The following is a 12,556-nucleotide window of genomic DNA, read 5'->3' as shown; positions in this document are numbered from 1 at the left end:
CAGTAGGGAATCCTAGCCATTTTCTGTAGCAGTGTATATGTTGTACACTTTCAGTTGAAAAGCATGATGTGTGATAATTGACTGATGATGGGAGAGGAAATCAACAAAAGTACAATCCAGGTACTTCAGGGGAGTTTATTACATTTTGATGTTCAACTAGTAGATGTGCTGAATGATGGAAGATGCTCTCCCATTTGGTTGTCTATGAGATGTGAATCTTTTACACTTTCTTGTGTAGCTTTTTGAGCAGTTTTATTAGTGGCACTTGTACCTTCTCCTTGATATAATTTATGTGTCAGGGAAATACAAGATTATTAACAGGCCCTGAAATATACCTAGGCTACTAGAATTGAAGTATTACTCAGTAGAACATCTTCAGTCCATTGACATAATTTCTTAAGACTAGCTGAAGCAGGAACAAGTCAGGCCAGATAAAATAAAATTAAAATATATATATATAAACTTTTGAACATTCTTGTCTTAATCAATTCAGACTGCTATAAAAAAAATTCCAGAGACTAGATGGATTATAAACAACAGAAATTTATTTTTTATTTTCTCACAGTTCTGAAGGGTGGGAAGTCCAAGATCAAGGCACCAGCAGGTTCTGTGTCCAATGAGAGCCGACTTTCTGGTTCATAGACAGCACCTTTTGGCTGTAACCTCACATGATGGAAGGGGCAGGGGAGCTCTCTGGGGCCTCTTTTAAAAGGATACTAATCCCGTTCATGAGAGCTCTCATGATGCAAACACCTCCCAAGGGCCCCACCTCCTCCTACCATCACCTTGAGGGTTGGGATTTCAACATAGGAATTTTAGGGGAACACAACATTCAGACCACAGAAATTCTCTTCATGTAGCAGATACAAGAGGAAGAGGAGGGTGCTGTGTGACTGCTGGAGGTGGGGAAACTAGAAAAGTAGACCTGCCAGCTCGCACTAATCATATTATAATTAGAAATAGAAATACTTATAAGTAAATTAGGTATCCAGTAAGATGGCTGTACACAGTAACAGGGCTCTTTGTAATAACACATCTTGACCGAAGGAAATATTACTGAAATATAGTGTAAGAGGAAGAACATGCTGTTTTTAGATGTACTTTATTATAAAGTCAATAACATAAGTACATGTTTTAATAATAACAAGCCTTGTATTCTCTTCAAATGCAAAGGGCACAGGATTAAAGTATCTTATTTCCTCCATTCTTCCTCCTATAAAGATAAAAATCTCCTGAGAAAACCACATTATTTTTTTTATAATTGTTTAAGTCCAGAACATACACAAAAGCAGTGAACTTACTATATAAATCAAAAAAGAGTGTCAACTATGAAAATATTTAAAAAAATTTTTTTTAATTCTGTAAAATATGGAATCCCAAATTACAGCTGGTTGTAGGTAAACTTAGAAGAATTTGGATGGATATAGCAGTCCTTTAAGCAAATGTAGTTGTCACCCATGTCCCCAGCCCCTTGTCCGTTCCTCTGCTCTACCCCTTAGCACATAGCAGTAGTTTCTTGTTGACCTCCAGGAATTCAAACCCAAGAGGAGGCCAGTGTCTTTGTGTTCCCAGAGCCTGCTCTAGTGCACTCCTCAAAGAGTCATGGAAGGATAGGGATGAGACTGTTAAAATTGTAAGTTAGATTAGAGCGAAGTTTTAACCATACAGAGTTAAATTAGCACAAAGCAGAGAAAATGACTAAGTGAAGAAACACAGTATTTTAATTGCAACATCATACTCTAACCATGACCTGTATGAAAATGTTTTAGAAACCTTTGAAATGTTAAAAGCATAGAGCTTGAAGGAATTTCAGAAATCATCTATTATAACCTATTTTACAGCAAAGTAATCTTATACAAATGGATGTCTGTATTTGTAAAGGGTGGGGGAGGGGAAAGAATGCAAGAACTTGTAAGCAGCTTGTGTTTGTAGCATCTGAGAAACTAGGTCTTTGTGAATATTTCTGCAGTTTTTTTTACGGCTGTCTTCACAAGCTAGAGGTGCTAAAGATAAAGTAGGGTGTTAATTTGACTCCTTGAAATCCAGTCAGATGGTTATTGTATAGAAGATTCCCTTTAGACAACAGAAGCAAGTATTCACAATTGTTAGAGGTTTATTTTTGTTATCTACATCCATATAGGCCATTTTAATCATTTCTGAAAGGCATCTTAGTGCCTGGAAAAATAAAGAAACGTACATATTTAGGCAACGTCTTCTGTTATTTTCTACTAGTTGAATTCCTTTTTTAAAAAAGGAAAAGTATACATGCTTAGCATAACATAATACTTAGAAAATACAGTTTGGCAAGAAGAATAAGATAAACCAAAATCCCACTATCCCATGTAACTGTTGCCTGTATCACCATACATGCTGTGTGTGTGCTCACTCACTCAGAACTTGAAGTGACATCGTGGTTGGCTAATATGTATCTGGCAAGTACAAAAATAGGGGTAGTCAGAAAATTCCATTAAGTAGTTAAACCCAGTTTTACTTTCCATTCACACTAGCAAAAAACAATTAAGTGTTCAAAAGACAATTTTGAAAAGCAAATAAGGCAAAGTTCATGGAACACAATTTTTATTTGTTGATTCATTCATCGTTGACTTATTTACTAATGTTAAACTTCTAGTCCATTGAGCACTTTTCTTTTATAGCCTCAGAGTTTCTGTTTTTAGACAATCTTTTATTTGAGGTAAATAAATGTTCTGAGTGTTATGAAAAGTTCAAACTATATACTGAAAAATAGTAACCAGACCCACAAAATCTAAGTATAGAACAGCTACACTTCCATCTGAGAACAGTAACTGGTGCTGAGGAATGCGCATCACTGCAAAGGGGGGATTGTAGGCATGTCTTCTCCCTCGATTGTGTCCTCTGGGTCTTACTACCATCAAAGTCTGCGGGGAAAGAGCACCAGTTACATTGAGCTATCCTTCATTTAGAGCGCGTGAATGAAGTAGTACACGAATACAAAGATCAAAGACCTAACATTTTTTATAGGTGCTATCTCATATTCATGCTTTGTGAAACCAAAGTTGATAACTAAAAAAATAGTGATCATCCTTTTGCATATTCATTATATTGCTTTATAAACTTTTTCCTTCTGATTAATAATACATTATGAGCAATTTTCCATCATGATAATTATACATCTGTATGATTTTAGTGGCTGAATTCCCTTTTATTAAATGGATACACCATAATTTATTTAAACAACTATTGCACAATTCCACTGTTACATGTTTCTCAATATTTTAAACAATACTTCATTACACACCCGGCCACTCTCACTTAGCTTGTTCCTTGGGCAGAAAATGCCTTGAAGTACAGTAGGTTAGTTCAACAGACAATAAAGGAAGCATCACTTTCTAATTTGCCTTTCCCCCCTCATTTCTTCTTTAATTATTAGTAGTTTGAATATATAGTTCTTCTTTAGTGAATTTTCTCTTATTAGACTATTGTCATTTGCCCATTTTTCTATTGGATTATTGATTTTTTAATTGATTCTATGATTTATTAACCCCTTCTATCACTTCCTTTTTGTGAACAGTTTTATTGAAGTATAATAGACATACAATAACTGCATATATTTTTTAAGTGTATACTCTGATAAGTCTACACTTACTTATATACTTATGAGTCTGTCACTTCATTCAAGATAAGGAACATATTAACATGTTCATTATCCCCCAAAGTTACTGTGTGTGCCTTAGTAGTCTCTCTCTGCCTCTCTCTCCAGCCCGGAAAACACTATGAGTTTGCATTTTCTAGGATTGTATGTAAGTGAAACAGTATATACCTTGTACTCTTTTTTGTTTGGCTTCTTTCACTCATAATTACTTTGTAGTTGATCTGTGTTTTAGAGTTTATCAATAGTTCCTTTTTATTTCTGGGTGTTTTATTGTATCAGTGTATCACAGTTTGTTTTTCCATTCACTTGTTGATGGGCACTTGGGTTTTATCCAGTTTTTAGCTATTACAAATAAAGATGCTATGAATATTCGTCTAAAAGTTTTTGTATAAACATATGCTTTTATTTCTCTTAAATAAATTCGTAGAACTAGAAGGGCTGGATCCCATTACCGACATACATTTAACGTGTTAGGAAGCTGCCAAACTGTTCTCTAAAGTGATTGTGCTGTTTAACCTACCCACCGGTAGTGTATGTTTCAGTATCTCTGTATCCTTGCTAAATTTGAAATGGTCAGTCTTCTTAATTTTAGCCATTATGATAGGTATGCAGTGCTATTTCATTGTGGTTTTAATTTGCTTATGCTAAATGACTAATGATGTTGAGACCTTTTCACGTGCTTATTTACCATCCATATATCTTCTTTCGTGAAGCGTCTATTCAGATCCTTTGCCCATGTTTAAAATTAGCTTGTTTTCTGATTACTGATTTTTGAGTTAGTTTTTCTATATACAAGTGATGCTGTATCAGATATATGATTTGCAAGTATTTTTTCCAGTCTTTAGCTTTTCTTCTAATTGTCTTAAAAGTATGGAAGAACAGGTGTTTGAAAATTTTATAAAGTCCAAAATTGTCCATTTATTCCTTCATGGACTTTAAAATTATATAATTATTTAATCAAGGAAATACTATTTTTAGTGATTACCTTTTATTTTTTCTCCTTTGCATATACAAGCAGGCATTTAAAATTTTTCAAATGCATTTATTTTAAGTGATCAAATGAGATAATATATGCGAAAGCAACTTAAAAAATCACAAAGTACAGTACAGGTTCTGTTGTCTTCATCATCATCATCATCATCATCATCATCATCATCATCATCATCATCATCAAAAATATTCCCCCTTGGAGTCATGTCTTCCACTCTGGGGAATTAAATCAAAGAAAGAATTCTTTTAAAAAATAAGTTAAACTATAAAAGTACTTATTCATACATGATCTATAATGCACAAAAACAGAAAACATTATAAATATTTAGTAATAGGAGAATGTATAAATAAACTGGCACTTCCATAGATGAGATATTGTAAAGCATTTATAAATCATAATTACATAGTTGTAGAAGTATGAAAAATTTGCATTTGAATTGAAAAACTGTAAAATTGTGTTTACACTGTGATATCTTACATATAATGTACATATGTATAAAGATTAAGAGGGGTAAGAAATATAAAAATGGTTGTTTTATGGGGATTGGTTTGTGAATAATTATTGTTTTTGCATTTTCTTTAATTCTATTATGCCTTTGATTTTTTAATACTGTATTTTCTGTATGTGTCTCTTTAAAGTTAGAGTCCCATCCCAATTTGTTCTGTTTATCAGATCAAGATACTGCATGGCCTTCAAGGCTCAATTATACTGCCCGACATGAAGTAGTCTGTGAAATTATTACATTTCCTTCTTAATGTTTATAGTATTTAGTACTTTCACATTTTGTCATTCATGTTGTATTATTATTACCCAGAATTTAAAATGTATTATGCACTTTCTGATCATTCATTTAATGCCACAGTTTCATTGCTTAATTATTGCATTATGCTTTTACTATGATGCTTTGAACTAATTATGAACTCATTTTTCCAGTTGCCCAGCAGGAGGCTGAAATGTTCAAACGCTACAATGGAACATTTCCGTTACCCGGAATACACCAGAGTCAGGATGCTTTATGCACCTGCCCTAAACTGCCTCAAGGCTCTTTTCAGATTGATGACTATGTCCCCACTGATAATTCTTCAGTGAAGATGCAACAAGTGAAACAGAGACTCGATTCTGTCACAGTATGTTTGATTATTTTATGTGGTTAAGAAATTGGAAATTTTAAAACCATTTTGATCCTATTTTACATTGCCATTTTAATCAAACAAAACAGCTACTTAGAACTAGACCTTCTTATACTTTTATAGTTCCTTTCTGGTACTTGTTCTAAAATCACTAACTGCAGTAAACAGACTGAACTTAGTTAAGATAATCTGTCATGCTTTCCTGATTTGGTATCTCTGTAAAGACTAGCCCAAGACCTGTTTCTCTGTTTAAAAATATATATGTGTATATCTGCATGTTATATACCTGCAGATATACACACACAACAAATACCAACCTGGGGAAATATTGACATAAAATATGTAAAAGGATCAGCCTTCTTAATATTCAGGAACTAAATAATAAAGAAAATGGTGAGACTTCAACAAAGAAGTGGATAAAAGAAATAAACATGTACTTCCAAAAAAAGAGTAGGTACGAGTGTTTCATAAGCATAGTTTAAAGTTCTGTCTCACTCCTAAGAGAGGTGCCCAGAAACCAGGCGTTGTCCATAAAACTGGAAAACAGATAATGAAAATGAGGATGAGGATGCCTGGTTAAAAGTTGTGTGCTGTTCTGTTAGTGTATTACTACACAGTCTTTCTCCAAATGTATTGAGAAGCTTGACTGTCCTTAAAAATACTTAATGCTCTCTGACCATAATAGTTCTTCTAGTTAAAATTAGCCTGAGCTCCTTGAAGACCAGGACTTTGCAGGCTTGATCCTTGTGTTGTCATCTTTTGGCGCAGTGCCTGGCACTTAATAAATACCCCTCTCCCTCCTCCTTTGATAGGAATCTTGACCAGTTTTAAACCAAACATAGGAGGAACTACATTGAGACATCTTTAGTTCTGACTGTGTTTGGTTCCTCTCTCCTTTTCTTTCTTTAGAATGTTAGAGAGTTTGAGGTATACCAGGGTGCAGATCACACTCAGACAGTGGGGTTAGGTTTAGTTGGAATTGGGAGAAATTTTTTTTATATTTCTCAGTATAAATTTTAGAATGTGTGAGTACAAATGAATAAATATTTCAATGTTGTAATTATTTATATTTTAACATTTTAAAATAATTGAATAATGCATGGTATTCCAAATTTTAAAGTGTGAATAGGTAATTGGAGTTTTAAAAATTAGAGAAAAATATTTCTTCACTGGGAAAAAAAGAAATGGCCCTTATCAGAAACCTTGCATGGCAAAATGACTTCATTTACAGACTTAAAGGCAACTCACAGATAGATATATAAAAACAAGTTTCCTACAGTCTGTTAGTCTTTTACACTATAAAATGTAACATCCTGGAATCACCTTAGTCTTGTAGCTTTTCTCCTGTGTCATCTTGTATAGCTGTCATCCTCAAATAAATAAAAGTAGATGTAAAGGAAAAATAAAACCAGAAAAATATTTTTTAAGATAGGAAATCAAAGGCAAGGGGAAAATAAATTATTATGAGAGAAAAACTTATTTCTCTTAGAATCATAGATTTATTTAGCTTTTACTAAATCTTTTCTTTTAAAAATTATTTAGTGAGTATGTTTGCTTTGGGATTGAGATAGATTGAAACTGCCTTTGGAAATGAAAGCTTTGTCTATTTGCTGTGGTTTTTGAAAAACCATGTATTTCCCGTGTTGAGAGGATTCTCTGAACTTTTTTTTCAAATGTTATCTGCAGTGCCTTTTCTTTCAGAATGTATTTAGTATGTATGGAAATAAAACCAAAATGTCTTTTTTATTCCCAGAGAGCTCCATTCTTTTTATATTTTGCAAATTTTTAGGTTGAGTTGATTCCCACCTTTTATCACAGTTCCTTTTCTCTTGTTTCTGGAATTGTGTTTTGGTAGACCCCAAATTCCTTTGTCTGTTACATTTGTTAGCCTGTAAAAGGCTGTGTCACTGGTCTTCTATGTAGAAGTCTATTGGAGAAGACAATATGACTCCTGTATCATAGAAGACTGTATTACTGGAAATAGTTCTTTCTTTATTACCATAGTAAGAATGTTTTTCTAGTGAAATGTAGTTCGAGTTTAGGACATGATTTGTGTGTGTGTGTGAATTACATAATAAATTCAGCTCTGCAGGTATTTAATAGGTGTTTACCCATTCGTGAGTAAAGGACACCAAAAATAGAGAATTTTCTGTTCTTGGTAGCTTTATCATTTACTCATAATAAAACTCATTCAGCTGTTTCGCATTTAACAGAGTTGACTGTGTACTACTGCTGCAGCAGCACCTAAAGGGTATTCTGCAGCCCAAATGAGACCTCACAGGTGGTAGACAGTGTCTTGAGAGCATCGATACAGCTCATTCTAGGTTTTCAGATCCAGAAATTTGGTCTTTTCGGTGCATCCAGAGCTACTCAGAATCTGGGGTACCCGCTTAAAGTAAGCAGTTCCACAAAAAGTTGGTTTATAAACTTAAAAACATCTTATAATAAAAGATACCACTCTCTAGCTGCTTTAGCACTCAAGACCATTCCCTCTCTTTAAAATTAACCTGAAGTCTAGGTCAGTGACGACAGAGTTGCTTGTCAAGCAGAGTCATAGGAATAGGGATTGAATGGGATTTATGCCAATTTTGAAAAACAAAGATTGATTAGTTTTCTCTACCCCACAGGCGGTTTCACCTTATGATGATTGGTGATCAGTAACATGTGTTTAATTATGAGTAATAACTGACATACTGAATTCCTGGTACTATGCTAAGTATTTTACATGTTCATTGCATTAAATCCTCAAAACCATCCTATAGTTGTGGTTGCCAGTATTATCCGCATTTTACAGAAGATGAAGTTGAGGCTTAGAGAGATCAAGCGATATTGCCAAGGTGACACAGATGGAAACATTGGAGCTGAGATTCAGTCCAGGCAGTCAGAATCCCATGCCTACTGTTTTACTGTTTCCTTTTAGTGATTGAAACTACTAATATCCTTTAGACTTAAGTGTCTGTCCCTTAGAAATTTCTGGGTTTAAAAAAAAAAACTGATGTCCTGTCTTTCAGTTCTCTTTTTTTCTGAACTCCACATTGTTACTATTTTTCTCTAGTTCTGTGCTAGGCTGATGATCCATGCTGGTTAACCTTAGACTTGAACATTTTTTATGTCTCCTTAGCAGCAAATTTTCAAATTGTCTATTTTATGTTGACTTTTACTAACTTCCTTTTCAAAAGTGACCTTTTCTTGGCCTTGTACCATAAGTTGTAAGCTGTTTCTTGCTGTAGCTCCTCCAGTCATATATTTTACTCTTCAGTAGTCTTTATTATTACATTTCCTCTGAAATAAATTGTTAATATGGGAATTATATGTATGGGTATTGTCATTTATGGAGATAATTATATACTGTTGTTCAAAGTGTGTCTTTTCGAGGCATTAGTGTTCCAGGACAGAAGTTTAGTATTTCTGCTAAGTTTATTGAGGAGACAAGTTTTTCTTGAGGCAGATACATGTGGGCCCTCCAGAATCTTGTTTGTCAGTGCCTTTTTTTTTTTTTTTTTTTGGAGGTTAGATTTACCAAGGTCATATCATCAAGTCTCTTTAATTTACATTCTTTCCAGCTCTTTGGAAACAATGCAGAGTGACACCTGCAGGGTGATAGATTAAAAAAAAAACAAACAAAAACTCTCCCAAATGTTGACTTTGGTTATTAAAAAATTAATATCTGAATGTATTTAAAAGAGTTGATATTATATTAATATGAAGGTATGAGCATTTCTTTACTTATTTTATTGTATTTCTTTTAGGAGGTGATACGAGCCTGTGCTGCAAAGGTAAGTACTTTTTATTACCAGGAAGATAACTTTCATTTTCATTGTCATACACCAAATAATTAAAACATACCACTCATAGTTTTTAATAGAACTTTCGCAAAAGTTCATCTTATACGTATTTTCTGTATTTGAGTTTGAATTTATCAAGGAATCATAATACTGGAACTTGAGAATTTAGCAATCAGCTTAATATTTTTGAAGATTCAAGAATATTTAAGTGATTGGGATATACTTTCAGCAAAGAGCCAGCAAGGTCATTTCCGTCTCTGAGAAAAAGATTCTGTGATACTTTATAGGTAAGAGACACCAACAGTTCCAGGAATGCCAAGTAAAGTGTGTAAGCCTTGAAATGAATGCAAGCTGCCCATAAATAGCAATGATATGTTGTGCTAATAATGTTCTCGATCATTTATACCATGTTTCATATTTCTTTTCCCTTTTAACTACATAACAATTCTGAGGAGACAGATTAGATACTATTGTTACTCCAATTTTAGAAAGGAGGGAACTGAGGCTTAGAGAGGTTAAGTGATTTGCCCAAGACCCCAAAGTTGATCTAAAAATGGAGGTATACAGAAAGGCTCTTAATTATTAAACAATTTTAACTAATTTGTATCTGAGATGCTTTTAGCACAGCATTCTTCCTTTTACAAGAAAGACTATTTTATGTACCATCTTTAACTCAGTTGTCAAGAAAATAAGTTTTATTTAGAAGAGTTAAAATGACACCACATGTTCATCCTTCCATCTTTTCTTCTGTTTATTCCCAAAGTTCAGTTGAATAATGAGACATCCATTCGTTTATCAAATTTGATTGTATGTCAAAACAGTAAAAGAGTGAGATTTCCAGAAGGCAAAGAATTAGAATGGTATTAGTATGTTCAAAGACTACTTTATATAATGTCAGTGCAGTAGAAATGCTGTTTTTATTCAGTAGACACCTCCTACCATGTGCAGGTGCTAGGGCTACAGCAATAAATAGGCTATTGTCTCCTTCCACATAGGGGAAATTTGTCAGAAAACACTGGGCTTATCCCATCACTGAGCTGTTCAGTATCAGTCAGGACCCATCACTTTTATATACCTAATTATCACAAGTCAACAGGATATAGAATATAGACAAGGGGAAGGAAGATGGGGAAAAAAAGAGAACAAACTATATTCTGACTTGGCTGCAGATGTTCAGGAAGCTTGTTCCTGATAGCAATGATTGGTGTAATGATTGTAGCTCCATGATTACTAAATCTTCTTAAGCATGTATAACATATAAAACTGGAGTCAAAAAAATTTATTCTCTTGACTAGCAGTTTAGAGCTGTTTCTCTTTATTTTAACAAATGTATGCCCTTCTTTTGTAATGCTGTCTGAATGTGCAAAGAGTAAAGTGTTTTGCACATATTTGGCAAGACTTTCTAGAGAACATCCTCCACTAATCTGGAAATTCCTGGAGGGGGGAAGGTCATGTCATTCATCTTTGTATTCCTAGTACTTAACAAAAGTAGAATAAATAGTCATTGAAAATATGATAACGTATTTGGAAATTAATCGAGATCTGAAAAGGTTTACCTTCCTCATGTCTTTAGTTATTCTTTATATAACAGTTTTATTGAGATATAAGACACACATCATAATATTCACCCTTTTAAAGTGTGCATTTCATTGGTTTTTATCATATACATAGAGTTGTGCAACCACCACTATCTGATTTTAGAACTTTTTCATTCCCTCTGAAAAGAACCCCATATCTCTTAGCAATCAGTCTCCACTTTTGGGTACAAGTGCACATGCACACGCACACACACACACATACACATACACATATATCACACCCTCCAGTTCTTGGCTACCACTAATATACTTTCTGTCTCTAAAGATTTGCATATTCTGGACATTTTATATAAATGGAATCATAAAATATGTGGTCATTTGTAACCATCTTCTTTTGCTTAGAATAATGTTTTCATGCATCCTCCATTTGTAGCATGTATGGGTGCTGCTTTTTATTGTCAAATAAGATTCCATTGTATAGGTATATTACATTTTGTTTACCTGTTCATTAGTTTATAGACATTTGTTTATACTTTGTGACTATTAATAATACTACTGTGAATATGTATGTATAGGTTTTTGTTTGGCCATATGTTCTTATTTCTCTGGGGTGTATATCTAGGAGTGGAATTGTTGTGTCGTATGGTAACTCTTTGTTTAACATTTTGGAAAACTACCAAACTCTTTTCCAAAGTAGCTGCACTGTTTTAGAATCCTACCAACAGTGGTTCCAGTTCCTCCTCATCCTTGCCAACACTTACTATTTTCTGTCCTTTTCATTGTAGCCATCCTAGTGGGTGGAAAGTGGCATCTCATTGTGATTTTGATTTGCATTTTCCTAATGACTAATGATGTTGAGTATTTTTGGAATGCCATTGTATATCTTCTTTGGAAATGTGTCTTCAATTCCTTTGCCATTCTTCAAAAAATTTTTTAATTTTTTTATTATTCACTTTTAAGAGTTTTTTTTAATATATTCTGGATAGAAGTCTTTTATCAGATCATATGATTTGCAAATGTTTTAGCCCATTTTATAGGATATCTTTTCACTTTCTTGATGATATCCTTTAAAACAAAAATGTTTTAATTTTTATAAAGTTTAGTTAGTCTTTTTTTTGTCACTTGTGCTTTTAATGTCCTATATAAGAGATCATTGCCTAACCCGATATACTAGAGATTTACTTTCTGTATTCTAGGATTTTTGTATTTTTAACTCTTATATTTAGGTCTGTGATTATTTTGAGTTAATTTTTTTAGTATGATGTAGTATACTAAATCATACTAAATTTAGTATGATTTAGTATAATGTAGAGGTCTAAGTTTATTCCATTGGCATCTGGCTACCTAGTTGTCCCAGCACCATTTGTTGAAAAGACTATTCTTTCCCCATTGAATGGTCTTGGCACCACTGTCAAAAGACTTTAATCTTAAGAGCAGAGTATATTTATGTTGTTTCTCATCTGTTACATACAGGATAATAA

At 33.5% G+C, this 12,556-nt stretch overlaps 1 protein-coding gene across 15 annotated transcripts in view; it reads left to right on the top strand.

Moving 5' to 3' along the window:
• AHI1 (Abelson helper integration site 1) overlaps positions 1-12,556 on the top strand; it is a 176,117-nt gene that overhangs the window by 57,894 nt on the left and 105,667 nt on the right. For all 15 annotated transcript variants that reach the window (XR_004322013.1, XR_004322012.1, XM_032484985.1 and 12 more), the window contains 2 exons: positions 5,556-5,749; positions 9,502-9,528. Coding sequence is in view for 13 of the 15 variants with exons in the window: in XM_032484985.1 (XP_032340876.1) it covers positions 5,556-5,749; positions 9,502-9,528 (221 nt within the window). In the remaining 2 variants the exon portion in view is untranslated. The remainder of the gene's footprint in view (positions 1-5,555; positions 5,750-9,501; positions 9,529-12,556) is intronic.

This window comes from Camelus ferus, chromosome 8 (assembly GCF_009834535.1).
Source record: "Camelus ferus isolate YT-003-E chromosome 8, BCGSAC_Cfer_1.0, whole genome shotgun sequence".
NCBI lineage: Eukaryota > Metazoa > Chordata > Mammalia > Artiodactyla > Camelidae > Camelus > Camelus ferus.
The sequence above is the reverse complement of the archived record's forward strand: the minus strand, read 5'-3'. Positions and strand labels throughout refer to the sequence as shown.